Source organism: Balaenoptera borealis (assembly GCF_965194805.1).
Source record: "Balaenoptera borealis genome assembly, chromosome: 11".
Classification (NCBI taxonomy): Eukaryota; Metazoa; Chordata; class Mammalia; order Artiodactyla; family Balaenopteridae; genus Balaenoptera; species Balaenoptera borealis.
In genome coordinates this window covers 27814971-27842709 of record NC_138868.1, presented here as the reverse complement: position 1 = coordinate 27842709, position 27739 = coordinate 27814971, and the positions used below count along the sequence as shown (strand labels likewise).

General features: G+C 36.5%; 1 protein-coding gene across 14 annotated transcripts in view; it reads right to left on the bottom strand.

The window, feature by feature from the left end:
- Positions 1 to 27739, bottom strand: part of DCDC1 (doublecortin domain containing 1) — a 471890-nt gene that overhangs the window by 413943 nt on the left and 30208 nt on the right. For all 14 annotated transcript variants that reach the window (XR_014231897.1, XR_014231898.1, XM_082343681.1 and 11 more), the window contains exons 3-5: positions 12000 to 12269; positions 10626 to 10782; positions 10002 to 10164 (exon numbers count right to left, since the gene is read on the bottom strand). Coding sequence is in view for 12 of the 14 variants with exons in the window: in XM_082343681.1 (XP_082199807.1) it covers positions 10002 to 10164; positions 10626 to 10782; positions 12000 to 12269 (590 nt within the window). In the remaining 2 variants the exon portion in view is untranslated. The remainder of the gene's footprint in view (positions 1 to 10001; positions 10165 to 10625; positions 10783 to 11999; positions 12270 to 27739) is intronic.

The following is a 27739-nucleotide window of genomic DNA, read 5'->3' as shown; positions in this document are numbered from 1 at the left end:
CACCTGAGGATGCTCAACAAAGACCTGAGTGGGTTTTAGCCCTGGTGAGAAAGAGGGTTAAGCAAGGCTGGGAGTGGGTGGAATAAGGAGTAATCAAGCGGTGAGGGGACTGTTGGGCATGGGGGAGAGGAATCCAGTCTGAGTATTAAAGCAAGAAATGTATTGCCATCTAAACCCACTTTGAACTTCTCAGGAAACATACTAGCCATAGCTAACAAATGCTTTCTACACCTCTGTCTTTTGTTAACTTTCTCATCTCAAAACCCTGACATCCCTCCCAGGGCTGAGGCTACCTGGTACCTTTGTAAGAATTAGAAAACAGCCTCGGGCCTCCCTGGTGGTGCAGTGGTTGAGAATCCGCCTGCCAATGCAGGGGACACGGGTTCGATCCCTGGTCCGGGAAGATCCCACATGCCGCGGAGCAACTAAGACCGTGCACCACAACTACTGAGCCTGTGCTCTAGAGCCCGCGAGCCACAACTACTGAGCCCACGCGCTGCAACTACTGAAGCCCGCGTGACTAGAGCCCGTGCTCCACAACAAGAGAAGCCACTACAATGAGAAGCCCGCACACCGCAATGAAGAGTAGCCCCCGCTCACTGCAACTAGAGAAAGCCCCGTGCGCAGCAACAAAGACCCAACACAGCCAAAAATAAATAAATAAAATAAATAAATTTATAAAAAAAAAGAAAAAAAGAAAACAGCCTCTCCACCCCCACCCAACTCCACAGTCCTTCAGCTGTGCACGACAGGGAGCAGTGGCCCGAAACCTTCCCAAAGGTCAACCCGTCTCCTCTTTCTTACTTCCTTACTTTCAATAATAGTTAATAAGCACCTATTGTATGCAAGGTACTATGAGAAATACAAAGGGAAGTGTTAAATGAAGAAGAAAGCCTCCCCCCACTTCCCAACCACCAAAAGAAAAAAAGATTGAGGGTAGAGAATGGGTAAAAAAGGGCATCCCTGAGAGGATGTGGGAAGACTGAAAATCACAGATCTATAGGTTCCTGGGAGAATAATTTATCCCAGCACTCCACTTCGGACCATTGTCTCGTCTCAGACAAGCATTAGCATAACCATTAGCCTCTCTGCCATGTAATTATTCTTGGGCTGGCTTACTCTGGCCCCCTGCCAAACGGGAACATTCACAAATCTACATATGAATTTGGGATAGGGGATTTTTAATATACTCCTTCTAAATGTCCACTCACTCTTTGCGGCCAGGCAGGCTGCTCTAATGAGGTCTTTACCCTCCCCTCCCACCACGGATGGTTCATCATGGTACCTATTTGGTCCTTCATTCAGTCACTGAACAACATTTACTGAGCAACTATTAAGTGCCAGGCCCTGTGCCAAAAAATGATGGTGAACAAGGTAGCCATGGTTTATGCCCTAAGGAACTTGGTTTAGAGGGGAAAACAGATGTTTATTTCACCAGTCATTATAAATCTGATGATCACAAAAGGGTACATTGAGAATGAGCTTATCCTTTCTAGTGGGAGCTTCCGCAGAAAGTAGGACCAAATACAATGCCAATCCATCCATGAAGCTCAAAAGCAGGAGCCTTGGAGTTCCCCTTTGGAGAGTTCTTCAATCTCCCCCTTGTTGACAGTTCTCTCAGCAAATTCTCTGTCCCTACACACACAACTCTCAAAGACGGGGTCCTAGTCTCACTTTATCATCTCATGCCCTCCTTTAAATTTGATAGCCGCACCTAGTGGGTTCCAAAGCATCATGACCAGACCCGTCCCAGTGTTTCTCTCTAGAAAGTTAAGAGCCCGCTGGGTGAGGATAGGGGTGAGGCCTGCACTCTAGTGAAGTTCTAGTGAAGGTCTGTCATAACCTTGGGAAAAACTTCCCCAAAGGGCTACATCCCAGTCACGTCCCCCTGACTGTTCATGTTCATACACTTACTCTCTTGCAACACTCAGAGAATATTATGCCCCAACCATAGGATATATTTTATTTTGAAGAACCCACATCCCATTTTATTTTCTTGGCTTTGTTTATAACCAAATCATGAAAAAAATAAAGCATGTTCTAGCATTAGAAGGTCTATCTACAATATCACCACATTTTCTCAGTCTACTTCAAAAAAAGTCAATGCCTGCCAAGAAATTAAATAAATCTGGGTGCTCCCCACATTGTAATTTTCCATTTTGCATGTGCCAGGCAAAGAGAATACTGCCTTATTCTGTCACTAGAATAAAAGGAGCAAACTTGCAACTTCAAATCCATGAGCTTATTAAAAATCTTATTTTTAAAAATTCATTCTCTTGTAGTTGGGCAATAAACTTGAAAATATATTAATGCTCTGACTGTCAAGTAAGTATAGATAATGACATTAAATATGAACAAGCACATCATTTCATGGGCGCAGGACGAGTTTATAAAACATAAATGCTCTGACAGTAAGAAAACATACTGCTATATTCAATTATATCATCTGCTCAAAATACAATTGCTTCTATGTTTGGTAAATAGACTAAATCCAGGTCACATTCCTGTGTTCAACTGAGTTTCTAGTCACTCCCTTTTCTCTAAATACTTGTGTTCTTTGTTTCTACATGTTCTTAAGTGTCATGGTTTATTGCTATAGGCATGATGGCTATACTTAACTAATAATGACAGTGGTTGTCATTAGATTTTAACTCAGTAACACTAGTCTGACATATCATTTGAAGTATGTCTTCAATTTAAATTTGATTAAAATTACAAACATCCCATCTATTGTGCCAATCAAAATGTTGTCACCCTTTCCCTGAACTTTTCTATGAACTTTCTTGAAATAAGTTATGGCAGCTTACAGTTAAGGCTAGCCTTGGGTCATACACATATTTTAAAATACCACTCTTGGAATTGAGCAGAGCAAGGCCAATTGGGGCTCCTTTTCTAAAAGGACTTGATTTTGACTTACACCCCAGAAAAATTCTCAAGGCAAAAAGTACAATATAGTGAGACTTCCAAGGCTTTAACTCAGATTCCCATATCATGCTGTAACACAAGTGCTCAGCAGGGATTTTAATTTGGTTGTATGTATTTTAAGATCTTGGACCTAGCAAATACCTTTGGTAGTAAAACCAGGTACTTTCCTGTATGCAAAACTGATGGAAACGTGTTGAGCAAGAGATGGAGCAAAAGAAGGAAAATAGATAAAGAGCACGTGCAAATACAATGTTTTAGACACATATACAGCAGGCTTCTTACACACATCGTCTTATTTACTCCTCATAGTTACACTATTGGGCTCAATTTACGGATGAGGAAACTGAGGCTTAGAGAGGTTAAGTGACTTGCCCAGGTTCATAGAGTAGTTTGTTTCCCTGGCAGTGATAAAAAAGTAGAGACAAATTATTGTGTTGTTGTTGCTGTTTTCCTGAACCCAGGCAGCCATTCTGGGAAGGTAACAGAGGACACAAGGTTCTGATTAATAGCCTTGGGATCTTTTTTTTTTTTTTTTTTTAGTGTTTTTCTATGTATGGGAAGATGCAAGAGCCTGGGCTCATTGAAAATATTCCTTTGATATGCATCTTTTAAAAAAAAGTAAATAAATTTATTTATTTATTTATTTATTTATGGCTGTGTTGGGTCTTCGTTGCTGCATGCGAGCTTTATCCAGTTGCAGCAAGCGGGGGCTACTCTTCATTGCCATGCGTGGGCTCCTCATTACCATGGTTTCTCTTGTTGCGGAGCATGGGCTCTAGGTGCGCGGGCCTCAGTAGTTGTGGCACACGGGCTCAGTAGTTGTGGCTCGCGGGCTCTAGAGCACAGGCTCAGTAGTTGTGGAGCATGGGCTTAGTTGCTCCGCAGCATGTGGGATCTTCCCGGACCAGGGCTCAAACCTGTGTCCCCTGCATTGGCAGGCAGATCCTTAACCACTGCACCACCAGGGAAGCCCTGCCTTCGGATATTAACAGCATTTGGAACTTTAGTTATGTTTATGAAATGCTATTCTCTGTGTCCTATTTAGACGACGGATTTATAAACATTTAATTTTCAAATAATTTATCTTTTTTTTTAGAAAAATAAGACACTATCCAATAATCCTTTTAGATATTATTACCTCTATTATACAGGTAAGGATAATGACGTGCAGACCAATCTGCCCAAGGTCATATAACAGGGACTAGAATCTTGCAATACCATCTGACTTCAAGTCGAGTGTTCTTCCCACTAAATCATAATGCATTTCTCATGTCTCTCCTAACAGCTGTCTGAAAGCTTCAAAAATGAATGGTTTGGAAGGCAAAACCCTGAAAGAGTACATATAGACTATATAAAAGAATTCTCAGGTAAAGTAGCAAGCAGGGTAGGTAGACAACTGCCTAAGAGATTTCATTTAAAAAGGGTACTGCAAACGCCTGGTTCAGTTTTTAAATTCCCTCCTTTTGTTTCCATGACATCATTTGTTCTTGTGATACCACCCTTTTTATTGCCTTTATAACACTTAACACTGTCAATAAATAACTTATTTAGTTCTCTATATGTTTATGTCTATTGCTTCTTCCACCTTATTAGAACCAGAGTTCCATGAGATCTCTGTCTTGTTCACACCATATACTGGCATACTGTAGGGACTCAATAAACACTTCTTGAGGAAATGACTGAATGAACGAATGGTCTCTCTTTAACTATTCCTCTGTCTCCTTAGACGGAACCATATTCTTTTGTTTATTGCCTTCCGCACACTCTCACAGCTCTAGTCAGGGAGATATTCTCTCTGTCCACTTTTACCCATGTAACAAACAACTCAAGGTGATAAAGACAGCATTTATAACCCTTCTGAGTTAATATCCTAGCGAGAATTAAAATTTATCAGACTTCTTTGCAGCTATGACAGAAAGACCATATCCAAAACCCTTAAGGTCAGATGTGATTCCATAAGTAGAAATTTTTGAATTTCAAAAATGTTAATATGTTACATATATCAAATATTATGTAATGTGCCCAGCAAGGTCTAGGACAGTAACCCATAATCAAACACATTAATTATTTTTTATCAAAACAATCAATTGGTTATACCAAATAAGGTCCTGCTATTAAATGAGTTATGAAAAAATTGTTTGGTCATCTGCAATTTTGGATTTTAGAATTGCATATTAGAGACTGTGGACTTGTAGCACTAACTCAGGGGTTGTAAGGAGAAAGTATAATACACTTTAAGCACATGCTGAGTGCATGGCATGCAGAAAGTATTCAAATTATCAGGACAGTTATAGGTTTGCAGGCATCTTCATTAAACAAGTGTAGCCTCTGTGTGCATATATACAATATATACAATGCAACAATTCATGAATATGTCAAGAATTTAGATGTTTCTCAATGATTTGTTATTTTGACAGTATGAGATGCTGCCATATGCATGCTCTAAATTTTCCTACTGGCTAAGGATTCTTTTCGGTGGTGGTGGGGGGGGTCCATCTCTTGCAATGTCTTCAGACCCACATCTGTTTATATAGTAAGGATACTGTACACATTTATAGGTTTAAAACTTTTGAAATAGGGAAATATATAAAATATATGCCTATAGTTTTACCCTCACTTGTAGAAATAGATAAAAGAATCATGTGCTCTCTCAGAAGTGGGTTTTTTTTCTTTTTTTCTCTGCATAATATCACTTTCCTGCTTTTGGTATATGCAGCTAAGTGCGAGATGAGGTGGACTGACAATCTCACCTAATACATATACTATGCAAACAAAATGATAATAGAGAATTTGGGAACACCCACTCTAACTCCTGCTGCAGCTGCCCAAGTTAAGTAGTGGTCACCCTATGGGCGAGCATCACAAAGCCCAGTATTAGCTTTAGCAGGACTAATGCAGCCATCAGTGCAGACAGCACTGTAGCACTGTCTTGAGATCCAGCAGCAAGAATAGCAGTGTGATGTGGGTAGTGGGTCACTTCTTGAAACTTGTGCTTTTAACACAACCATTTAAAAATCGACAAATTCAGGAGACATATAATGGAACAGAATATAATGCATGAATCCAGGTTCATTAAACTCATGCATTTTTTGAAAAACAAAATATGACAGAACATTTCATTACTGATGCAGATATGAGAAAAAGTGTTATGCTGCTATTTAGAATGTGTCTTGTATGCCGTGGAATTGAAATATTTCCAAATCATCAATAATTAAAATGATGAGAATCCATCATTTCACTGACATTTACTTCTACACGAAAAGATGGCCTATTTTAAATGTGCTCACACATATTCTTGTCAATCACTAGCTGTCACAGCAAATTATTTCATTTTGTACATCACATGGCAGTTAGCAGAAATCTCTAGGTTTAAATTTAGATCTTAGGTGTAGTATCAAGAACTCTTTTCATGGATTTTTTTTTTCTGTGACTACATCTTCAAAATACAGTATGTAAAAGATGTAAAATCCTATTTGTAATACTCAGTTTCACTTCTGGTTAACAAAACTCAGGACTGAAATGAATCACTATAAATGATAACACTGAAAGCCAAATAGTAAAGTAGGATATACAGGAAAGAATGAAAATACAAAACTAAAATAAATAAATAAATAAAAATAAACAATCAGAACTCCATATAATGAAACTTGGACCTAATGAATTAGGCCCAAACAGATTTTTTCCCTCATCTTTTTTAAAACATTTAAGCTACTGCAGAGCATGAACCATTTCTTATGCTAAGTTTGCATTGCCTACAGCTCCTAGCAGTTATAAAGGAGCTGAACTCTTATAAACCCCATGAATCTGATGCAAGAATTTTTACTGTGCCACTATTAAGCAGAAGATCCAGGAAACTGTGAATAAAACCTAAACTGTATGCCCATGAATCTGAAAACTTTAAAAATGCCTTTTCAAACAACTCATTAACTACATCTTCACAGTTCTAGAGGAATCATTAATAAATTTCAGAATCTTCAAATGGCAGAATTACAAAACTTAATAAGACAGTTGATCTTCATCAAATGTCTTCATAAAAATTCTTTCTGTTCTTCCCACACACAATTAATCTTTCTGTTTAGGTGTTCAACTTCAAATATAAGAATTATTCTAATATTGCATTTCAACAGGGAATGCTTCATGTCAGTCTTGACCTTGGCTTGACCTCTATATGAAAGCTCTGTGTTTGGAGGTATGTGATGAATAGCTCTCCAGCTTTCTATTAAATCCAGTGCCACTGGTTGTCAACAGTGATGCTCAAAAGGGGTGGTAAAATATTTCAAAAATCAGAGATGTTCTGCAGGTTTCTTTCTACCTTAGTAAATCTGGAAATAGTTCTAAGGCAATTTTCACTATCTACACTATTTTTCTAAAGAATAAGAAAATAATGAAGTATGGAAATATAACTGCCAAAATATACATAGATTTATTTGGCTTTCCTGTGCCAGAAATAAAGTAAATTTTCCTTTGGAGGGCCCAAAGCATTCGGTTTAAAAAATTTTTTTTAATTTAAAATCAGAGATGAAGGGATAATGACAAAAAAAGAAATCAGACTATGAGTCCCTTTTTTCATCTGTCTCTGATCTGGCCTCGTACCTGGCACATAGTAGACTCTCAATGAATGTTTGTTGAATGAATGAAAATCAGTATATTAAAATAATGACCAGTTACTGACTCTAATGCTTGTTGGTTAGTTGTACATAAAATATTCATGCTCATTTGGAAAGATACAACAGTAACACCAAATTCTGCCAGGTGTTTTCCCCCTATTTACCTTAAGAAAATAGAATTTTCCAACTTCTGAGAATGCCTCCTTACTCTAAATTTATCTACCATTTTCAAGGCTACTCATGCATGTTTTATTTTTATGGTAAACTCATGACAACAAGTTGGCAAATTATCGATTATCTATGAAACTCATGCAAGAAAGGTAATTTTAACCTGATTTGAAAAAGTATATGTGAATGTGTAGGTGGTATACATATATGAAATCTCCCCACACCCCTCTCAAATTATATACATATATATGATAAATTACATATATGAAATAAATTATTATTTAATATATATATAGTAAATTATTGGTGTTTATATTCTTGTTCTGAAAGAAACCAAGTATCAGTTTTTAGGCTTATAGGCTTATCTATGAGCTTACCTTAGACAAGTGGCTTTTTCCCCATTATACTTAAGTCTTTTTAATGGACATGTGATATGCTAGTCTGTGTCCAAGCTCACCTACAATTTCTTTTCTCAAAAGACGAGGCACATCTGCCACCTGCTCTACTCCGTGTCCCAGCAACAACTGTCGAGCAGCATAAAGATTGATTATCAGTCAAAAACCATTGCACAACACCAGATTTTGGTGGGTTAAGCTTGCTGATCCAGCAAGAGATGGTGTGAAATTTTCAGGAGTGTGTGCCAACATTTTGGTGCTAAAAGAACAGCAGTGCATGTCACAGTGAAACACAGCCAAAGATATGCAGACAAAGCAGAGAAGTTTTTTGTTCTAGACTTGGCTTTAAAAGGATAAAAGAGAAAACAAAAAGTAGGAGGAAATTAGTTTGTACATTTAAAAATCATCCACCAAGCTTAGTCATGTGTGTAACCTTGTTATTTTAGGCATACATGTCCAGATCTTCTAAGAAGCTTAGCTATAAATAATTTTTATATATCTCTTGCAAAATACCATAATCATAAGAACGGCAAGTACTTCTGATTAATAAAAATAAATGAGGATCTTAAGGAAGCATTTATTACATATATATCTGAATATAAAAAAGTCACAGAAACATTTACCCACAAAGACTCATGCTTTTATACAAGCAGATGATTCAGTGAATACAAAATAAAGGCAGCCATATTTTAAAGTTAAAGCAAAATTTGAAAACTATATGGGTCTACACTACTGCATAGGTAATTTTCACTGAGTATTGTAGCAACAAGTTTCTTTACAAGGACCAAATTACCTTGAATTTTCTAATGAATTCAAGAAGTTATTTCCTAATGATCAAGTATTCTTAAAGAGATAGAAATCCTAGTATCATTTTATATAATAACATTAATAGAAGAAGAATTTTCATCACTTCATCTGTAATGAACTTCAGAATTACTTTTCTTCTACTTATGCAATTACTGCCTAGACTTGCCTTTGGTTCACTGGCTTTACAGCAGTTGCAGGAAAAAAAAAATACTTCTAATAAGGTATAAAAAGCAGAGGGGAATACAGCAGTTAGATACACTGAATTTGTATGGCAAAGTTCTTATGTCATTTAAATGTGATTACCATATACAGCACTTGATAACAGACCCTGGGTATGACATGCTTAGAAGAATATTCTTAGGCAGTGGTACTTTTATTTCTCTCTTAAAACAGATTCTTTCCCACTGAAAAAAAATTGTTTTTTTTTATTTTAGAAAATCTCCACATTTCTGAAATGTTAGAAACAATGGACTTTTAAAAAAGACCTTACCTACAAGTGTGTCTAAAATATACATAATCATATTTTGTAAATGTAAAAAATATATATATATATACATTTCAAGGTTAAAAGTCAAGCTGTAGCATTTATCTTATGAAAAATTTTATTTGGAAAATCACATGTATATAAGAATTATATGTTCATTACTGGCCACATTTTCAAAATTATGTTAATGCCATCTGAAAAAAGACCAAGAGTGTAAATGAATAAATGATACTTGAAACTTTGAACTATTTTCTGAGAGAATAAGTCTAATGAATTATGTCTGTTGAGTGTCACAGAAACTAAACAGTAAATTCAATAAGCTCTGATTTAATTTATTATATTTTCACCATTTAACCTCCTGCAGGCTCCCTAATGTCTATTCAGATCTATATTAAATTAAGCACCAATGCTAATGAAGGGCAATAAACGTGGCTGTCAGTGGATTTTTCTTTCATTAAGCACATTATCCTCTTACTGAGCTGTAAATGCGTAAACATTAGTTTTGTTAAACCATGCAAAAAAGACAGAATGAAAATCATTTTTTAATTGCACCCCTTAAGCAATTTACTGTGGGGGGGGGGTAGGGTGTTTTTTTTGGTTTTTTTTTGTTTTTACCTTTAATTTTTTTGAATGGATCTAAAAAGGGCTCTCCTGTTGAAACATAAACATCGGCTTCACAGGGTATGTCTTCGGGTTCGAGGGCTTCAGTGCCGTCTGCCAAGAATACTCGTCGTGCAGCCATGTTCAGATTCAGCTTTTCCGTGCACTCCTCTAGCAACTAACAGAAAGCAAGAGGTAAGAGAAAGGGATTGACAACAAAGAAAGTAACACATTTCCGCTAAACAAAAGACGCAATGATCAAATAGAAACCCACTGAGCCACTTGCCAAGTTAAGTAACTCAATAACTCCGCCAATATGGTTATTTTGTAGCAGTTGAAAATATACAAATAGGTTAATCACAACACCGAGAATATTTGATTCTCAAATTCTAGTCCTTGAACATTCCATCATTTTAACAATGTTATAGAGATATAAAGCCATTGTATCTGTTTAATTAAATATACTACTTATATATTGATAAAAAAAGGAATGAAATGCCTGTGAGGTCTATGTATATACATATAAGCAATTTACAGATACAGACAATTTTAAACAATAAATGTCGTCTTTCTCACTTTTCATAGATAAAGAGAATAAGGGAAGAAATAAAGCACTGAAAACTTTTGGACACCAGTTACCAAGGTGATGGTTGGTACAGTAACTTTGGCAAAAACTGTTCTAGATCCATTTTTGTAAGCTGTTACTCTAATCACTCTGGGTTGAAGTTTGTATCTTTGAGACAATCTATGCCAATCCTGGTCCAACTTAAATTTTAAAGAAGAGAACTCTGCAACTCTGAAGAAAAAAACACACAACAATTTGTGCACGTTAATTAGTAAAAATATTTAAGTAAATATTATCCTTGGTATTTTCTACAGATATAAGCACTAACGATTGTTCCTAAATATTCCTCAAAAAAAAAAAAACACCTTTTTATAGGATAAGATTGTCCATATATACTTAAATATTTTAAAAAATTTAATACATGATAAGTTTTCCAAAACTGTTCATGTAAAACACATATCTCAGAATAAACCATTTAAATCATTTTACTATAAAACATCACAACACTCATTTAAAAAAATTATACATATATATATGCTATATTCTAACAGAAAGCAAAAAAATAGTAATATGGTCTTAACATCATGAAATAGTAAATGGCTAAGATTTTCCCTTAAGTTTTCTTGTTTATCAAAGTTCTTCGATTTTTTTTAAAGATTTGGAATTCAAATACATCATACTAAACTTTTCATTCTGAAGTCAATTTTATTGCTTTCATTTCAAATTGCTTGGGGGCAGTAAGAGAAGATTTCTAAGTTTTGTTTTCAGTCAAAACCAGTTTCAATCCGTATTATTTTTCTCAGCAAAAGTACATGTAAATGACTAACATGTCATACTTTTTACTTAAGAGTTCTCTAGCTAACCCTGGTAACTCCTAATGCCACAGCAGCAAAGTAAACATTTTAAAGTAAAAATGTGAGATAAATTAAAACCACGATATATCCACCTATTTGAACATATGAAAATAATGTGAATATCAGTTTCTTAGTTTAATTTTTATCAACATTTTCTTCTATCCATAAACTCTTAACAGTTTATGATAACAATCTTGATGTGAAAACATACACAAAATGGTTTTATAAGTTCATTTCAATTTGATTTTATTTCAAATACTGGTTAAATATCAAAAGTATGCATTTCTACTTTTACACAAATATCTGGTAAACCAAGGTATTTCATGGTCTTAGCCTGATTCTGCTTCAAATATTCCTTTCAGAGTTTCATATTATCCAGGTTCAAGTGTATCTCATGTTTTTCCCAAGTGTAATTAGCAACATTCTACTCAGGTGCTTTCAAAGAAAAAAGTAAACAAAACAAAAGCAGAAACAAAATCCTAGAGATGTGTTACATTTTAATGTTTGAAATAGTCAACTGAGTCATTATAAATTCTGCTCAAAGGAAAAAGCTTCAACAGTCAGTTAAAAAGAACAGAGAACAGCTTTGATTACCTCAATTGACCCACTGGAGCACTGACAGGTCTGTTTCTCTTGGATGCTGATATAAAAAAAGAATTGTTTTTACTGTTTGATTTGCAGCTATCTGGGTCTGATATTTCATCGTGGCTATGATCTGATGCTGTTTGATGTGTGGAGCAATCCTGAAGACCTGACCCTTCTGATGCTGCCGCTGAATGTAAAAGTCTGTTGGGGCCAAACTGAGGCTGCAAATAATCTTCAGTAGGTTTAATAACTGCTTTTGCCTGGGATGACATAAACTCTCTGAAAGAAACCATGCAGGGAAGAATACAGTGAATTGATGTGTAATCACTTATTAACAGCTACCACATAATAACTAGTTGTGTGCTATGTGCTAGACAAAACATTACACACTTAGACAGTATTTTGCTTAAGCCTTACAGTATCCCTGGGAGGTGGGTACTATTTTTATCCCCATTTTACAGATTTAAAAAGTTGTGGCTCAGAGAGGCCAATTAACTTGCCCGTGCTCACATAATCAGCAGTTGACTTGGTGGGAAACTGAACGCAAGATGTCCTAAAATAAAACCCACATTCATAACCATTAAATTTAATCACTTAATGAAACTAAAGAAGAAAAATTGTGTAATGCTTGAAGTAATGTTAAGTAACATTTTAAAATTCTTACATTGATTTATTAAACACTAGCACTCTGTTAAGTATTAGTAAATATAAAAATTAAAGAGACGTGGCTCCTACCCTCAAGAAACTTGCAAACTATCCCCTCATAAAGAGAGAATGTATGTTAAATAAACTGCTTAGAACGCTGGGTGTATATTAACCTTAAGTGCAAAAAGAATTCCTTGAGGGCAAACTTTTGTGCATTGTAATAAAGTTGGTAAAGTCTTTACAGCAGACCTGGGATTAGGTGATAACTCATCCTGGTTTGCTCAGGACTGTCCTGCCTTTGGCACTAAAAGCCACACATCTCAAAAATTCCCTTAGTCTCAGACAAATTGGGACAGTTGATTACCCTACCTGGTATTTAAGCTGAAAGAGTAGTATTTAGATGAACTAAGTACTTGAACAGGGGGCCACATGACCTGGGATGATATGTAAATCTATGCAAATACCAAGTCAGAAAGATGGAAAATGTAGAAGTGCTGGCATGATAAAATGAAACAAGCTTAAACATATTTGAGAATATTGAGCTGTTGGGTAGAGGATCAGCCATAGACGATAGTTTCCATGTATTACTGTAATTGGGGCTATTTTTATACCAACCATACCTGCCTCTTACCAATTTGCTAGTTCCTCAATAGTCCTTATTAAGTAATATAATATAACCTCCCCATCCACACAATTACAAAACAACACATGCTTAGTGTGGAAAGCTTGGCACGAACAACCCCTACTCCAAATTTTTCTCATCCACAAATTTCATTAAAATCACAATTATTTCATCTGGCCTTTCTTTATGTCCACAAGGGTGTACAATGGTTTATTATTTCCTCTGAGAGAATGGAAGGTAGTTATGTGCCACAGTGTAAATGGTTGCATGTGGATGAGAGTTGACACAGCGGGTCAATGGAGCTCAAACACTGGGATCCAAGCAGTTGTATTTTGTTGTTGTTGTCATCACATGTTTTATCCCAGTCTGCCCTGGACTGTGCATAGCACTGAGGAGAGAAATGGCCTTCCCTACATTCTGAGGATCCACCCAGGTTTATAACTGCGGCAAACAGCATCTTGAATGGATCATTGGACTTTAGCTCTGGCTGAGGTGGGACCTCCCTGCAAACTACCTGAGGTACTCAGATATTGATGGCAGTGGGGAGTGGTGGCATGTGGCAGCAGTCATGTCACAGTGGTGGTGTTTCTGCAGCAACAGCAACAGAGCTGCAAATGGTCACCAAGCTCTTCAACCTGCAAATCTCATAACCAGCTCCCAGTGCCCATACACAGTTACTTGGAAAGCAAATTCTCAGGTAAAGAAAGAAAAGGAATTCTCTACTAAATGTAGAATGAGGTGTCTTTCTTTTTTAATGAATGCATTTTGTTTACTGTCAAATATTTTTACAAATATACTAATGATTTTATGTAATAATCCATTATTCTACCACCACAATGCAAAAAGGTTATTAATTTTTCCATATTCCAAAGCTTCAACCACATCATACCTTTACTTTAATACTTTGCCTTTTTTACTTAACACTGTTTTACAACCATTTTTCAGATTGCTATATGGTCTTTACAGATTTTACTGGAATGTAATATTTTTGTCAAGCATATTTTGCTTTTTTTCCAACTGAGTCGTTTAAGGGTTATCTATTATTTTTGTCTGCTGGCATATCTTTCCCCTGTATTATGGTAACAGCACTTGCATCCTTTTGAGAAACTATCCATCCCTACCCCTCCCAACTCCACATGATTCTGGTAGGGTTAGGAAAATAAATTATATGAGATTTACCTGGTAAATGGTAAAAAGAATTAAACTATATGGTTCTATCATATATGTATTTATTACTTACTTTTCTTTAGTAATTTATATGTAAAAGGGGAGAAAGGGTAGTTTTTCATGTTAAAAAGTCACTACTGTTTCACCATCTTTAGTCTTGAGCTTTTTTTTTTTTTTTTTGGGTGGTGTTTGGTCTTCGTTGCTGTGCGCAGGCTTTTTCTAGTTGGGGCGAGCAGAGACTACTCTTCGTTGCAGTGCGCGGGCTTCTCATCGTGGTGGCTTCTCTTGTTCCGGAGCACAGGTTCTAGGAGTGCAGGCTTCAGTAGTTGTGGCTCGCGGGCTCTAGAACGCAGGTTCAATAGTTGTGGTGCACAGGCTTAGTTGCTCCGCGGCATGTGGGATTTCCCCAGACCGGGGATCGAACCTGTGTCCCCTGCATTGGCAGGCACATTCTTAACCACTGCGCCACCAGGGAAGTCCCTAGTCTTCAGCTTTGATTTATTTTATCAACACTGAAGACAGCACTAGTTCTTACACACTATGGAACTGTTCTTTCTTATAACAACTGATGTGTTTCCTAGTCACTGTGTGCGTGAGAGGATGATCACAGAACTTGGCAAAGCTAACTTGTCCCACATGGGAATTAAATTCACACACATGGTTTGTTAAATTAATGCTGGAAATGAGGGTGTTAGGATCATTCAGTTTGCAAGGAATAAACAGGCATTTGGGTTTCAAGTGATAGAGCTTATAACAGGATACACAGAAAGTTAAGAAAGGAGATAAAACCACTCTAGTAGAGCACTAAGAGAATTAGAAGACCATTTATTGCTCTCCAGGATATACTAGTGACTTAAGAACAACTCTAGACCGTTGTTTTGACTTAATAACCTCATCTCTCCTTCTGTGTCTATCTGCTTCCTCTTTGTACATCTTATTGCCTAACCTATCTCTGTTCTCCTCCTCTTTCCTCACGGCTTCTGCTAACTTCCTCTATGTATCTCCCCATTTCTATTCCACATGACTTTCTGCAGACTCTCTCTGTATGATACATTCAATTCCCCCAAAAGTTTAATTTCATCACTACCCAATATAGGTCACCCCTGTTGGATAGAACTCTCAAGCTGGACAATTTCATAAGCCACTGGCAAACGTGTGGATGGGAAAGTACCCATCAGTGGCCAAAAAAACTATGGATAGGACAGCAGGATAATAAGGTACAGAGGAGTTAGAGTAAGATGGGTCTCAGATGCCTCCCAAAAAAGGAAAATGTAATTGGCAGGGAACTTGCATGGCCTATACTGAGATAAGCAGAGATACTATAAATTTAATTGATTGAAAAAGTCCTCACTAAACATATCACACAATTTAAATTACTACCAGATGTGTTTAATGATCTGTTTTCGAGGCAAGTTTATTTTATATTAAAAAGATTAAATGTTAAAAAAAAAACACTACTCAAAGGCTGTTTTGATACTTCTGGTTATTTTAATTTTAGCCATTCACTTATTTTTTTTTTAAACATCTTTATTAGAGTACAATTGCTTTACAATGGTGTGTCAGTTTCTGCTTTATAACAAAGTGAATCAGTTATACATATACATATACATATGTCCCCATATCTCTTCCCTCTTGCATCTCCCTCCTTCCCACCCTCACTATCCCACCCCTCTAGGAGGTCACAAAGCACCGAGCTGATCTCTCTGTGCTATGCGGCTGCTTCCCACTAGCTATCTATTTTACGTTTGGTAGTGTATATAAGTCCATGCCACTCTCTCACTTTGTCCCAGCTTACCCTTCCCCCTCCCCTTATCCTCAAGTCCATTCTCTAGTAGGTCTGCATCTTTATTCCCGCCTGGCCCCTAGGTTCTTCTGACCATTTTCTTTTTTTTTTTAGATTCCATATATATGTGTTAGCATATGGTATTTGTTTTTCTCTTTCTGACTTACTTCACTATGTATGACAGTCTCTAGGTCCATGCACCTCACTACAGATAATTCAGTTTCATTCCTTTTTATGGCTGAGTAATATTCCATTGTATATATGTGCTACATCTTCTTTATCCATTCATCTGTCGATGGACACTTAGGTTGCTTCCATGTCCTGGCTATTGTAAATAGAGCTGCAATGAACATTGTGGTACATGACTCTTTTTGAATTATGGTTTTCTCAGGGTATATGCCCAGTAGTGGGATTGCTGGTAGTTCCAATTGTATGGTAGTTCTATTTTTAGTTTTTTAAGGAACCTCCATACTGTTCTCCATAGTGGCTGTATCAATTTACATTCCCACCAACAGTGCAAGAGGGTTCCCTTTTCTCCACACCTTCTCCAGCATTTTTTGTTTGTAGATTTTTTGATGATGGCCATTCTGACTGGTGTGAGGTGATACCTCATTGTAGTTTTGATTTGCATTTCTCTAATGATTAATGATGTTGAGCATTCTTTCATGTGTTCGTTGGCAATCTGTATATCTTCTTTGGAGAAATGTCTATTTAGGTCTTCTGCCCATTTTTGGATTGGGTTGTTTGTTTTTTTGATATTGAGCTGCATGAGTTACTTGTATGTTTTGGAGATTAATCCTTTGTCAGTTGCTTCATTTGCAAATATTTTCTCCCATTCTGAGGGTTGTCTTTTTGTCTTGCTTATGGTTTCCTTTGCTGTGCAAAAGCTTTTAAGTTTCATTAGGTCCCATTTGTTTATTTTTGTTTTTATTTCCATTTCTCTAGGAGGTGGGTCAAAAAGGATCTTGCTGTGATTTATGTCATAGAGTGTTCTGCCTATGTTTTCCTCTAAGAGTTTGATGGTGTCTGGCCTTACATTTAGGTCTTTAATCCATTTTGTGTTTATTTTTGTATATGGTGTTAGGGAGTGTTCTAATTTCATTCTTTTACATGTAGCTGTCCAGTTTTCCCAGCACCACTTATTGAAGAGGCTCTATTTTCTCCATTGCATATTCTTGCCTCCTTTATCAAAGATAAGGTGACCATATGTGTGTGGTTTTATCTCTGGGCTTTCTATCTTGTTCCATTGATCTATATTTCTGTTTTTGTGCCAGTACTATACTGTCTTGATTACTGTAGCTTTGTAGTATAGTCTGAAGTCAGGGAGCCTGATTCCTCCAGCTCCGTTTTTCTTTTTTTTTTTTTTTTTAAATAAACCCACAACTCTGGGGGTTTTTCTTTTTTTTTTTCTTATTTTTTTAGTTTTTTTTAATTTTTTTTTTTAAGATTTATTGATTGATTGATTGCTATGTTGGGTCTTCGCTTCTGTGCCAGGGCTTTCTCCAGTTGCAGCAAGCGGGGGCCACTCTTCATCGCAGTGCGCGGGCCTCTCACTATCGTGGCCTCTCCCGTTGCGGAGCACAGGCTCCAGACACGCAGGCTCAGCAGCTGCAGCTCACGGGTCCAGCCGCTCCGCGGCATGTGGGATCCTCCCAGACCAGGGCTCGAACCCGTATCCCCTGCATTAGCGGGCAGATTCTCAACCACTGCCCCACCAGGGAAGCCCCAGCTCCGTTTTTCTTTCTCAAGATTGCTTTGGCTATTCGGGGTCTTTTGTGTTTCCATACAAATTGTGAAATTTTTTGTTCTAGTTCTGTGAAAAATGCCAGTGGTAGTTTGATAGGGTAGCCATTCACTTCTAATTGTAGAGAAATTGAAAATGTAATATTGTGATTTTAAGCCCAGTCTCTGGACCATCTGGCACAGTAGTTTGTTGTCGATGTTGGCACAAAGGGATATGGGTTGCAAGACAGGATTGTCCTCCTTGATGCCAACCTTTAGAGTGAGCAAATAGCTGCCAGCACGATTATCCCATCATCATAATACAGGACTTTTTTTTTTTGGCTGCATTGGGTCTTTGTTGCTGCACGCAGGCTTTCTCTAGTTGCAGTGAGCGGGGGCTACTCTTCATTTCAGTGCGTGGGCTTCTCATTGCAGTGGCTTCTCTTGTTGAGGAGCACAGGCTCTAGGTGTGTGGGCTTCAGTAGTTGTGGCACACAGGCTTAACTGCCCCGTGGCATGTGGGATCTTCCCAGACCAGGGCTCGAACTCGTGTCCCCTGCATTGGCAGGCGGATTCTTAACCACTGCGCCACCAGGTAAGTCCCCATAACACAGGACTTTATTCCCCCTTCAAAATCCTCCCCATTTATTTCTGAGTCCCTAAGGTAGTGCACTATAAATTCCTAAAATTGCCTCCTAAGTCCCTATAAAAATCTGTTGGTGAGAGTCATAGCTGTTTTGTCTTACTACCTCACTGCTGCCACTGGCCATCACAAGAGCAATGAGATCCACATGGAGGTGCTGCCTTGTAGTATTCCCCAAGATTCCAGTGCTTGGAATGCCAGAACAGTTCAGTACAGAGGTGGGAAGAAGAGACACCTCTCTAACTCTATTTTATACTAAGTCACCTGGACACTGAAGCAGGTGAAGTTGTAGGCAGAGTCCCAGAAAGTCTTCATTGAATAGTTTCATCAGCCCTTTTAGCCCTTACCCACTCAGTTACAGGGACACTAACCCAGTCCACAGGCTAGATAAGGAATAAATAGTATATCATACCCTTCATAATGACAATAATAGTAACAATACTAACAGTTAATGACTACAAAGCACTTATTGTGACAGTCACTGTTCTAAGCATTTTACTTATATTTACATTTAATCCTTACAACAGTCCTATATTATATCCTTCCTTTTACAGATGAGTAAACTGAGGGATTACAGAACTTGCCAAAGGTCACACAGCAGGCAGGTGTCAGAGACAGGATTCAAATCCAAGTAGTCTGGCTCCACAATATCTATACTTAACTATCGTCCTATAATATTATTCCCATTAACCCTAAAATTTCCTTGTTTTCCATTAGTTAGAAAATTGAAGTTCCTATTCAAAAAAGTTCAGGAAAACAGATGGCTACTACAATGGAACTGAAACTTAAAATACAGGAGAGTAATGGGGAGGTGGGCAAGGAGGTAGCTCTACATTAGCAGCAGTGAACCAGTAGTGCTCTTGAGCCAATAAAGCTCTAATATCTAGATGGTATTTAAGTCATCACAATTGTAGTCTCCCTATTTCTCTTTCTTTCTCTTGTTTCTCCTCCCCTTTTTATTTTAAAAGACCCTTTTCGCCCCCTCTGCAAAAATCTCTTAAAAATCCCATGACATTCAGATTTATTAAAGTGAATTTCCCTCCTCCTCCAGATTTATATACATCTTTACATAGTTATCCTCCTTTCAAAGACAGTTTTTGCCTTTTGAGAATTTAGCTTGTTTACATTTAATATATATTCACAAGCTTATCTGCTTCACCAAGACAGTCTTTGTCCTTTGAGAATTTACCTTCATGCTTATGCTTTGTTTTCTGTTTTTCTTGTTTTATGTTCCTTTTCATTCTTTTCTTATTTTCTCTTGGATTAAATAATACTTTAAAAAATTGTTACATTTTTTCCTTCTTTTAGGTTGTATGCTCCACTTTGTTTAACCTTATTTTTAGTGGAAACATTAGATATTACAATATAAACCCTTGTCTTATTAAAGTTTAACATAAATGACTAACTTATTACTTTCAGACAATGCAAGAATCTTAGACCATATCATATCCATTTATTGCTGTTTCCTCTGGCTGGTGAGCAATACTTTTTTATTCCATTTTTCATGGATAGGTGCATCTATCTTTCACAGCTCCTGGTTTTATGCAAGGAACTCAGCTCCAAAATTCTGCTTGCATGGGTCTGAGGCTTTGCACCCTGTCCTCTCTGTGTTTCTTAAGAATTTCTAATTACATAAATTTTATATTATAATTTCTTTTAAGATCTACATTTTGTTACAGCTGTCTTTTATAAAATTTGATAAGTTGTATGGCAGTTTTCTTGGACTTTGTTTTTCCCAACCAGAAAATTCTTAACCAGGAATTCCATGTGGATTTCTAAACCAACTGTTTTAGGAAATGATCTTTTATCCAAAAAATAACCTCACTTTGTCTTCAGTTACTGTTGAGGCTTTCTACCACATTTTAGAACCTGGGCTAATTTTATAACACAGATCTTCTTTTTAAGCTTTCTATGTCCATCTTATTATCTTGTCCTGAAGTCTATGATAAGTCTCTACTGTGAATCTTTCATTATATCTGTAATTCACATATACACAGATTTCAAGAAGTTCCCTCTTCAGTAAGACTTCTATGCTACCTTCTTGTATAAAAATGTACTTCCTTCCTGTACATTCACATCTTCCCTGGTAGGTTTGATAGCTGAAATCACTATATGATATTGATCCCTTCCTACCATCTAAAATGCTAGACCCTCAATTTCCGTCAAATATTCCAATCATCGTTGTATTACTTACTCTTCTACCACTGGTAAAAATCATTTTTACCACTGGTAAAAAGCATCCTTTTCTAGCCTGAAATCTAAAAGCCAAATCACACTAAATCTAAATCACACTACTTTAGAAATACATCTTCTTAAGAAATATTTCTTATCTATCTACCTATATTAGTTTTCTATTGCTGTGCAACAAATTACCACAAACTTAGTGGCTTAAAACAACACCTATTTATTAAAGCACAGTTTCCGTGGGTCAGAAGTCTGGGCAAAGTTTAGCAGGAACCTCTGCTCGGGATCTCATAAGGCTGAAATCAAGGTGTCAGCTGGGGCTGCAGTCTCATCTGATGCTCAGGGTCTTCTTCCAAGCTCATTCAGTTTTTGCCAGAATTTAGTTCCTTATAGCTAAAGAACCCAAAGTTACTATCATCTTCTTTGAAGCCAGGGGAACTCACCTTTCTGACTTTCTGTCTCTGATCTCCAAACTCTCATTTAAAGAGTAGATCGGATTAGGTCAAGCCCACCCAGGATAATCTCCCATTTGATTAACTCAAAGACAACTGATTATATGCCTTAACTACATCTGCAAAAATCTCCTTTGCCATATAATATAACCTAATCATGGGAGTGACATCCTATCATATTCACAATCCCACCCACACTCAAGAGGAGGGAATTATACCAGGCATATATACCAGGGGGTGGAAATCTTGGGGACCAGATTAGATTTCTGCCTACCACACTAGCTATACAATTATGCAGTCTTGACTATCCATTTTTTACACCAAATTTAGATCCAGATATTTTATTTTCTGGAAAATTCAAATGCAACTACTTAAGATTAAATTTTGTCATCATTAAATACTGAGACTATTTTAAAGAATGTACCACAGTTTCGATGGCAAATCCAAAGAGGAACTCAAGAAAGTGCTTTGAGAAGTGGCATTGTTATTAGAATAAATTACTACTTCCTAAAGTAAATATTTTCGGGGGGGCGTATTCATTTGGATGTAAATGTTCTGGTATATTTCTTTTAAAAAGCATCAGCTACATCACTTCTGAGTTAGTTTATTGTCAGTTATTAGAAATAGATTATTTCTTTTAGCAACTGAATAATTCTTTAGAAATTAGGTCATAAAAAAGAACAAAGAACAAATGTGGTTATGTGTGTCTACACTACAAACATATACAAACTATGTAAATATTTAAGAATTTTATGTGTGTTTAGAGAAATATGAAGTAAAACATGTCAAAACTTAACCTTAAAGCAGTATGGATAAAAAAACTATTGGTTAATTAAAAACTATAAAATTTTAGGTTATTGAATCTTTTAAACAATTTCTACGTATGATACAATGGATATGATAAATCACAGAATTACAAAGCTGGAAGGTACATTAAGAGATTAACTAAGCTTTTATCCTTTTCTGAAACAGTACTATACCTCATCTACATATAGACTTTCTATTATAATCAAAAAGATTATCAGGGACAGATCTTAAACACTGTGGAAGTGACAACCCCCTTAATATCTCAGGCTAATATCTAATTATGCTTTACTCTCTGTGATTTCCATTAAATCTAATTTACAATTTTTGTTTCACAAAGCAACAACTAAGTAAAGGTGTGAGGTCTAAAAGTATAAAATTATGCCCAGGGAGGAGTATAGAAAAAGCAGATAAATAGACCATGACAAGATTTAAAGGTATGATTCTAGTTTTGACAAGAGCAATTTTTCTTCTCATTTCTTCTGTTTTAATAGCATTAGTGAATCTTAGTGGCTTTTTATAGCAACTTGAGGAAAACTCCTAATAAAGTCATACTTGCCACTCTCTTACTCAAGGACTTCTGCCAGGTGGTGCCGTCATTGCCCCCCTGTAATATCCCTCAGCTATAATTGCACCACATTGCCTTCCACAGTTCTTACATGTATGCCTTTTTGTCAATGGTGTTCACTCAGCTGATCTATACCCATTACTGTACACTTTTCAATCAGTAAGTATTTAATAAATATTAATCTGAACTCAGTGCTTACACTTTCTAAAACCCCTTCCATAATACAATAATTGTCTAGTGGAAGAGAGAAATGTTATACACATTGTCATGAATATAAATTTACAATTACTGACTATGATTAGTACTGTGAAGGAAAAGTCTTGGCTATCATGAGGGTCATCATGAGTTCAGAGGTTAGGGACATAGAGAAAATCTCTACAAAACGGTTCAAGCTGGCAAGACACATGCGAGGAGTTAACCCCACGAGATCCTAGTCACTCCTTATTCCAAATCATTCCCCCAGGTCCTGTGCAAGAACTGATGTATTGTTTTGCATATTGATATGTTTGCTTTGTGATTTATTATGTGATTTCAGATGATTTCATATCCCACTCTGCAATGGTAAGATCCTTGTTTTATCTCTTTTCACTGCGATACTCAACTAGCGACTAATACGCAGGAATTGTTCTTTGATAATTATGACATCATGCAAAGGTGTGTCACAAAAATGCCATTGATAAGAAACATACACAGTTTAAGTAGTAAAATATAATAAAGCCAAAGCTAAGAGTTATGTCATGTAACGTTGAATATTTATCTAAGAGTCATTCCCCCCTTTAGATAAAAAGCCTAAGTTATGTTTGAATATTCACCCTCTTATGCCCATGGAAGGCATCCCCTGATCAGCTCCAGTGGGTAAATACTCAATGGTCAACACCAATGATGCTAGTTCCATTTCCCTTGCCTTGTGCTGGTCAATTAAGTAATTTTGGCCAATGAGAAATGAGGAGAAGTCTTTTGGAGAAAGGTTTTGTTGCGCTAATAAGAAAGAGATATAAATGATCAAATATGTCTTCTTTAGTTGGATATTGTTGAGTGAACATGTGATGAGCCTTGCAAGTAGGAGGAGTCAAACCTAATGATCTAGCCAATATTCTGAGGATGGCAGAGCGCAAGATACAAAGAGCCAGGCTATTTGATAACCCAGCAGAACCACTGAATTTAACCCTAGAATTGCCCTGCCTCCGAAGTTCCTGTTACATGAGACAGTGGACTGTTCACTTTTAAAGTCACTTTCAGTTGTGTTTCCTGTTACTCTCTGCTAATAGTAGCCTAACTTATACAATTAGATTTCTAATTACATTTGCTTTACTTTTAATTTTATTCAAAATCTTTACTAGTTTTGAATTAATTTTATGATGGGCTAAAATATAAACTATTTTTTAAAAATTTGACTTTTACTTAATCAGGAACACGTCACCAGAAATTTCAGCATAAGCATACAATGACATGGAGGCTTTTTCCCCTGTTTTTTGAAACACAAAGCATCCTTGGTGAGTTTAGATTTCTATGGCAGAAATCTGCACGTGGCTAATAATTCTATTCATAAGTAGGAAGTGTGGCTACTTTGACAGATCATGGCTCAATAACAAGCATGCAGGTCTAAGTTATCACACAGTTTGGATGTGAATTCAACATCAGGATAATGACAGTTGCCAAGGATTTGTGCTTGCTGTCGCTTCATACCAGTGTTGTCTGTCAAAATGTCTCTTTTTCTTATACAGAAGCCATAGAATTTTTATGGATAGCAATTACTTACAATATACAATGAAGTACATCAAATCTAACAACCACTCTTTAGCCCCTCATTATTTGGTAGTCTCTTTGTTAAATGTAGTCAACCATTTTCATCTAAATTATTTATTTATACTGTATATTTGACAAGCATATATTTCTCGCTTTATATTCTCATGGCATTTAAACCTTCCTGAAGAGTTATGGGTTTTTTTAATATTGTCATTTGTAAAACTTGTCTTTATCCTATTACCATTTTAATGGTAATTAAACTCTCTAATTGGAATAAATACAAATAAGAAAATGTAAACATGAAGGAAAATGACCCTAAGTACATTCAATAATAAATCACCAGCTTAAAATACTGGATAGCAGATAAAAGAAATAACCCCACATACGTTTGGTGCATGGAAACTTGTATAAAATCTGCAGTACACAAAGCACAAAGATTTCACTAATCGTCATCCTACCTTTCCCCCAATTTGATGAAAGAAATAACCTCTAAAGATATAATTAACTTTCTACAATTGCTAGATAAAGTGTGATTTAAACATCATGGAAAGTGAATAATAAAGTGGTAATAATATATGTGAACAATTTCCCCCAAATTTTATTCTGAACACCAGAAGAAAATGTAATTCTAGTTTGATCTAGAAATATTGGTAAAGATACCTTGATTGCAGAGCAATTTTCAGTTATTTTATAATACATAATAAGTCCAATTTTTATTTGTAACTCAACCACTGAATAATAACTAATGTATTTGTTCAAATTACACATATAATCTAAAGGAGATATTCAATGTCTGTTAAATTGAACTTGCTCGCTTTTGTAGAAGGAAATCTGAACAAGAAGAACAATTTATAATATCTGTAAAGGACCCATCTGAGTGTAGGGTCAGAGCATAAATCATCCCACCCAAAGGAAAAAAAGGATACTACTTCTGCTTGTGCAAAAGTGCAAAGGAATAAAAATAAAGTACATCTTAAATCTAAAGCCAGGGGAGGTTATAGATATTGTATAAGGATTTTCCAGAGGAAATTTAAATTTTCAAAAAGAAGTGATATAGTCTTTTAACATTTTTAAAGTAAATAATATATTAATGTTTGGATCTGTAGAGTTTTTTTTAAGGCTTGAAGGAAAAATCTGAGAAAAAGTTATGAATTAGGAAAAGCGTAATTTGTTGGTCAATGGAGGTTGGAAACAGTGAAAGCATTGTCTTGCCTCATTAACCACTGGGCAGTGTTCCCCTCACTGTGTTCTGCTGCTCATCCCATGGTGGGAACTGACGGCTCAGCTTTGGAATGATGAGATTACTAAACTTAAACTGTCCCTAGAAAAGGCGATATAACCAAATGTTTATATTTCAAAAATAGTTTAAGACTGATTCCAATTCAGAATAGCCAAGAAGATAACTAAAATGACACAAAAAAGTGAATGAATAGATTAGGCACTGTTAGTCTCCCTGAAAGCAAGATTTGTCTGTGAAAAAGCAACCCAGATAATCTATAAGAAGAAGTTGTTGGCAATTCACTTTTAAAACTGATTTAAGTCCTAATGTAATGTACTAAAAATAATTTGTTCCCTCAGGGAACTAAAAGAGTTGTTATTACACTCAGCTGCAAGCAGGATAAAAAAAAGCACTATAACATTCTATTAAGAATACATACAGGGGGCTTCCCTGGTGGCGCAGTGGTTGAGAATCTGCCTGCCAATGCAGGGGGCACGGATTCGAGCCCTGGTCTGGGAAGATCCCACATGCCGCGGAACAACTGGGCCCGTGAGCCACAACTACTGAGCCTGCGCGTCTGGAGCCTGTGCTCCACAACAAGAGAGGCCAGGAGAGTGAGAGGCCTGCGCACCGCAATGAAGAGTGGCCCCCACTTGCCACAACTAGAGAAAGCCCTTGCACAGAAACGAAGACCCAACACAGCCAAAAATAAATATAAAAATTAAAAAAAATTAAAAGAATACATACAGCTGATTCACTTTGTTGTACAGCAGAAATTAACACAACATTGTAAAGCAATTATACTCCAATAAAGATGTAAAAAAAAAAAAAAGGAAAGAAAAGAAAAGAAAATCATGAGGGACTTCCCTGGTGGTCCAGTGGCTAAGACTCCGCAATCCCAATGCAGGGGGCCTGGGTTCGATCCCTAGTCAGGGAACTAGATCCCAAGTGCTGCAATTAGAGATCCTGCGTCCCACAACTAAAGATCCCTCATGCTGCATCTAAAAGATCCCACAAACCACAACTAAAGATCCCACATGCCACAACGAAGATCCTGCATGCTGCAGCTAAGACCCAGTGCAGCCAAATAAATAAATATTTTAAAAAAAGAAAATCATGAAATTACATTCTTAGATGATCATCAGCTAAAAATTACTAAAAAAAAATTTTATATGTGGGATAGAGATATTAATTGTTTAGAACATTCTGTTAGTTTTAAAATGCAATTTTAATTTGGAAATCTTCCACCTCAGCATTTAGAGAAACCTTCTATAAATATAGCAGAACTACCCCTAGATACCTGTTATCAATAAATAATTGATTCTGCTTCATGCCTCAAAGGCCGACACCCTGTTCCAGGTCACCTGAGAATACATCAGACTACAGCTGGGTAGGAAAAGTTTCTTATTATGTTGTTTCCTTGAAGTAGCCACAGGAATGAAGCTAGACTTTTCCAGTCATCTGGCCTCCTAGTGGTAAGTCGTAAAATGGGAGGATCAGACCTTCTTTGGCACAATATATTGAACTCACATTGTTGGTGATTAGTTATCTTTTGTGGGGGAAGGCTCCTGGCACAGCAGTTTTTACTCTATTACAAACAAATGTAACATGAAGTGACAGAGGCAAAACATTGTAAGAACGCAAGAACAAGAGAAAATAAGGATAATATAAATATAATAAAAAGTAAATTAAAACCACAGATAATAACATGAGAATGAAGCGACTCATCACTGCATGGTTGCAAAGAATGGATTTAATATATGTGGGCAGATTTTGTACATGTACAGCGTGTTAATTAGTGAAGAAAAGCACGATCTCTGTAATATAAATAAAGGAACAACAAATTGACTATATTTTAATAATTATTTCTCATAAAAAGATCACAAAGATGGTGGAAGAAAGGTGGCAAGGAAAAAAAGGATGAGACAAGAGAAGATTTAACCTCAATCGGGGGAAAATGTCTTTACTCATAGAGAAAATTGCCTCTCACTGATAATCATATTAATACCAATGGATCTTAGATTACCATTAGCCTTTATGAACTTGACCCCTTTCAGGTTGAAACTCATCATTTTCTTTTTCATGAAAGTAGAAGACCTCTGGGCATTATCTTTGACTTTCTATTCAATTGCCAAGAAGAGGGTTACTTCATTTTCTAGGTACATCATAATCAAAGTTGATGGTAACAGACAAT